Genomic DNA, 3,221 nt, shown 5'->3' with positions numbered 1-3,221 from the left:
ATCAGTGACTCTATCTACAGGCTAAATACTTATTTATGATCTGTCAAGATGCCCGTTTGATGCCATTTTTCCTGTTCCATCATTGGCCTCCACACAGAGACTAAAGGTCATAACCTTTCTAGATATGGCTTGACAAAACATTTTCCTTAGTTCATATACTGTCTTAAAAATTGGGTAATTCCATATAAAACTCTGAGTTTCAGAATTTTCTTGAAAACCAGTCAGAAGATCTTGTCATTGCTGGACCCAAATTTCTACATGAAGAGAATAGGCTGGGGCTGAGTAGCACATACACTTTTGGCAGGGAGAGTATTTCACCACCACCAGTTCTTCCCAGTTCACCCATCACACCCGAGTTTCCTATACCTGACACCCTTTACTCATTTGTGTTACCGCTTTGGCTCCTTTAGGCATTGGAGTTTGGCAAAATGTACTTCATAATATGTTCATATCATACTCATCAGCGAACAAGGAAGGATGTAATAGGGTCTGAACATTCAGTGGTTAAAAAAAAGAACCATCAGGAATTCTAAAATACTGTGAGCACAGTAAGTCCCCAGGTTACAAATGTCGAACTAACTGACAGCTGGTACTTGCCCTTTAATGTTATGCAAATTTGTCCTCATTTTGAAATTATTGAACCAATCCCTACTAGCAACAAATTCTTTATCATAATCACCTCCACTTGCTGCACATGCAGCTATTAAATAATTGAAAAGGCTTTGAGCCTTTTCTTGCATTAACCCAAGAAAACCAAACTCACTGCCGTCAAGTTTTTTCTAACTTATAGAGATCCTGTAGGACAGAGTAGAATTGCAACATAGGGTTTCCAAGGCTGTAAATTTTTATGGAAGCAGACTGCCGTATTTTTCTCCTGTGGAGCAGCTAGTGGGTTAGAACTGCTGACTGTTGGGTTAGCAGCCAAGTGCTTTAACCACTGTGCCACTAGGGCTCCCTTTGCTAAAGTAAGGCTAAGTAAGAACCATATGCACCTTTTCTGATTTACCTACATATTCAACTTAAAGAGACACTTAGGAGCGATCTCATTCGTAACCTGAGGACTGCCTGTAATGATTTCTGAGTGTAGTAGAGAAGTTACAAAACTATCATTCTAAACACCATTAGCATCTATTTCTGTACTCTTCGCAAAGGAAAAAAAAAAGGATGAATCAAAGGCGAATGCATAACCATATTGTACAGAATGTTGCTGTTGTTATCCGCCCTACAAGTTCGCCCAACTCACGGCAACCCCAGGTACATTAGAATAAAATACTGCCTGATCCTGTGCTATCTCTATGACCTGTTCATATGGGACCATTGCGGTCCATAGGGTTATCCTTGGCTGCTTTTCAGAAGCAGATGGCCAAGCTTTCCTTCCTAGTCCATCTTCATTTGGAAGCTCTGCTAAAAGCTGTTCAGCATCATACCAACACTCGAGCCTCCACTGACAGACATGTGGTGACTGCCGATGAGGTGCACTGGCTTGGAATTGAATGCAGGTCTCTTCCACGGGAGGTGAGAATTCTACCACTGAACCCCCAGTGCTTCCCCCGCTCTAATTCACCATCTAAAATACGAGATAGATAACACTTCCTCAGGTAGTTGCTTCAGCTTTATTTTACCAAACACTTTCAAATTTCAGGCTACTCTTGGCCTAATGTGAGATCAACTCCATCAGAAGATGAATCCTTTGATTTCCTTGGAGTGATCTTCTGAAGGCCTGGTGAAATAGAAAGTCAGGTTTGCTTATTCACAAACACTAATCACTTATTATATGTTAAGCTAGATGTCATTCTGTCATGTTCTAAAAGAGATGACAGATAAGTTCACAAATATTTATGATTCATTTTGATAAAGGCTACAATAAACTGATGCTCTTGGTGATCAAAAGGACCAGAGAGGAGGGAAGAGGCATCTAACTTTGGGCCAGTGAGAGATGGTGAAATAAGGCTTCTTTGAAGAGGAGCCACATTTTGGAAGAGATTTTAAGAGCTATGCAGATGGAAAAGAGAGATAAGCTTTTCCAAGTGTAAACCCAGAGACGAGTGGTTACAGGGCATATTGAGAGACCTACTATTAGTTAGGCATTGTTAGTACATTATACGGTGGTTGTTGTTAGTTGCCTTTGAGTCGACTCCAACTCATGATGACCCCATGTGTGCAGAGTAGAACTGCTTCATAGGGTTTTCAAGGTTATGACCTTTTGGAAGCATATCGCTACACCTGTCTTCCAAGGTGCCTCTGGATAGGTTCAATCCACCAACCTATAGGAAGGATGTTCTGAAGTTGAGGCAGTTCCCTTAACATGGCCTCTATTTCTTATTACTTTTTACCTCTTCAATTCTACATTCTACTTTTCTATAAAATATACCCCATGATGTCCCTGGGTGGCACAAATGGTTATTTCTTCCATGACATAAGAAGGAAAGCATGCTCCAAGAGTGAAGAGGAAGATCATAGATGTCATTTATGTGTGAATTCCTTCATACATTCATTCGACAAGCACTTATTAAATATTGCCATATGCCAAGCCCTGTGTTAGGCCCCAAGAAAGTGACCAAAAACGAAGCGAACAGTGGAGTCTCTCAAACCACTCCAGGCATGAGTCAACCAAGTGGCAACAGAGAGGCTTTAGCAAAGGAATCTGTAACTTCTGCACCACAACATCCAAACGAGAATCCGTGCAAAAACGGAACCTACCTGATGGAGCAGTCAGTTCTGGGAGAGGAGCATTTTCAATTTGGTTGTTTCAGATCAAGTAATCCAAAACAAGTTTGTCTAAATTTCCTCATTTTATAATTAGTTGTAAAAGCATGGTGTAGATAGAAGCTTAATTTTTCTTTCCTTTTTATTGAGATTATTAATACATTTATTTCCTATTTGTAAATTTGGAGAAATGGTAAGCAAAGGGCTATGGAAGGAGTGAATTCAATTATTTGGAAAAATGGTGGTTCGGACATGAAATTAACTATCATATTACCTTCTTCTGGCTGTACTTACTTAGATCTACATATCCAATATCCACGTAGAGTTTAGCAAACAGAGATCCCAGGAGAAAGCCCGTGAGTGGACCAGTCATGGCTACTGCACTCAAAGTACCTGAAAATATTATAAATGAATTTTATCAGATGCCAAGAATACCTGTTTCTTATTTTTTCAATATATTTTTTAATGTAATGTTGTTGTTGTTAGGTGCCATTGAGTCAGTTCTTTCTGACTCA

The 3,221-nt window shown here is 39.8% G+C and overlaps 1 protein-coding gene across 1 annotated transcript in view; it reads right to left on the bottom strand.

The window, feature by feature from the left end:
- LOC101359522 (solute carrier organic anion transporter family member 1B3-like) overlaps positions 1-3,221 on the bottom strand; it is a 42,665-nt gene that overhangs the window by 29,676 nt on the left and 9,768 nt on the right. The window contains exon 4 of the mRNA XM_012559793.2: positions 3,001-3,105. Coding sequence (XP_012415247.1) covers positions 3,001-3,105 — 105 coding nt within the window. The remainder of the gene's footprint in view (positions 1-3,000; positions 3,106-3,221) is intronic.

This window comes from Trichechus manatus, unplaced genomic scaffold (genome assembly GCF_000243295.1).
Source record: "Trichechus manatus latirostris isolate Lorelei unplaced genomic scaffold, TriManLat1.0 scaffold00313, whole genome shotgun sequence".
Lineage (NCBI taxonomy): Eukaryota > Metazoa > Chordata > Mammalia > Sirenia > Trichechidae > Trichechus > Trichechus manatus.
The sequence above is the reverse complement of the archived record's forward strand: the minus strand, read 5'-3'. Positions and strand labels throughout refer to the sequence as shown.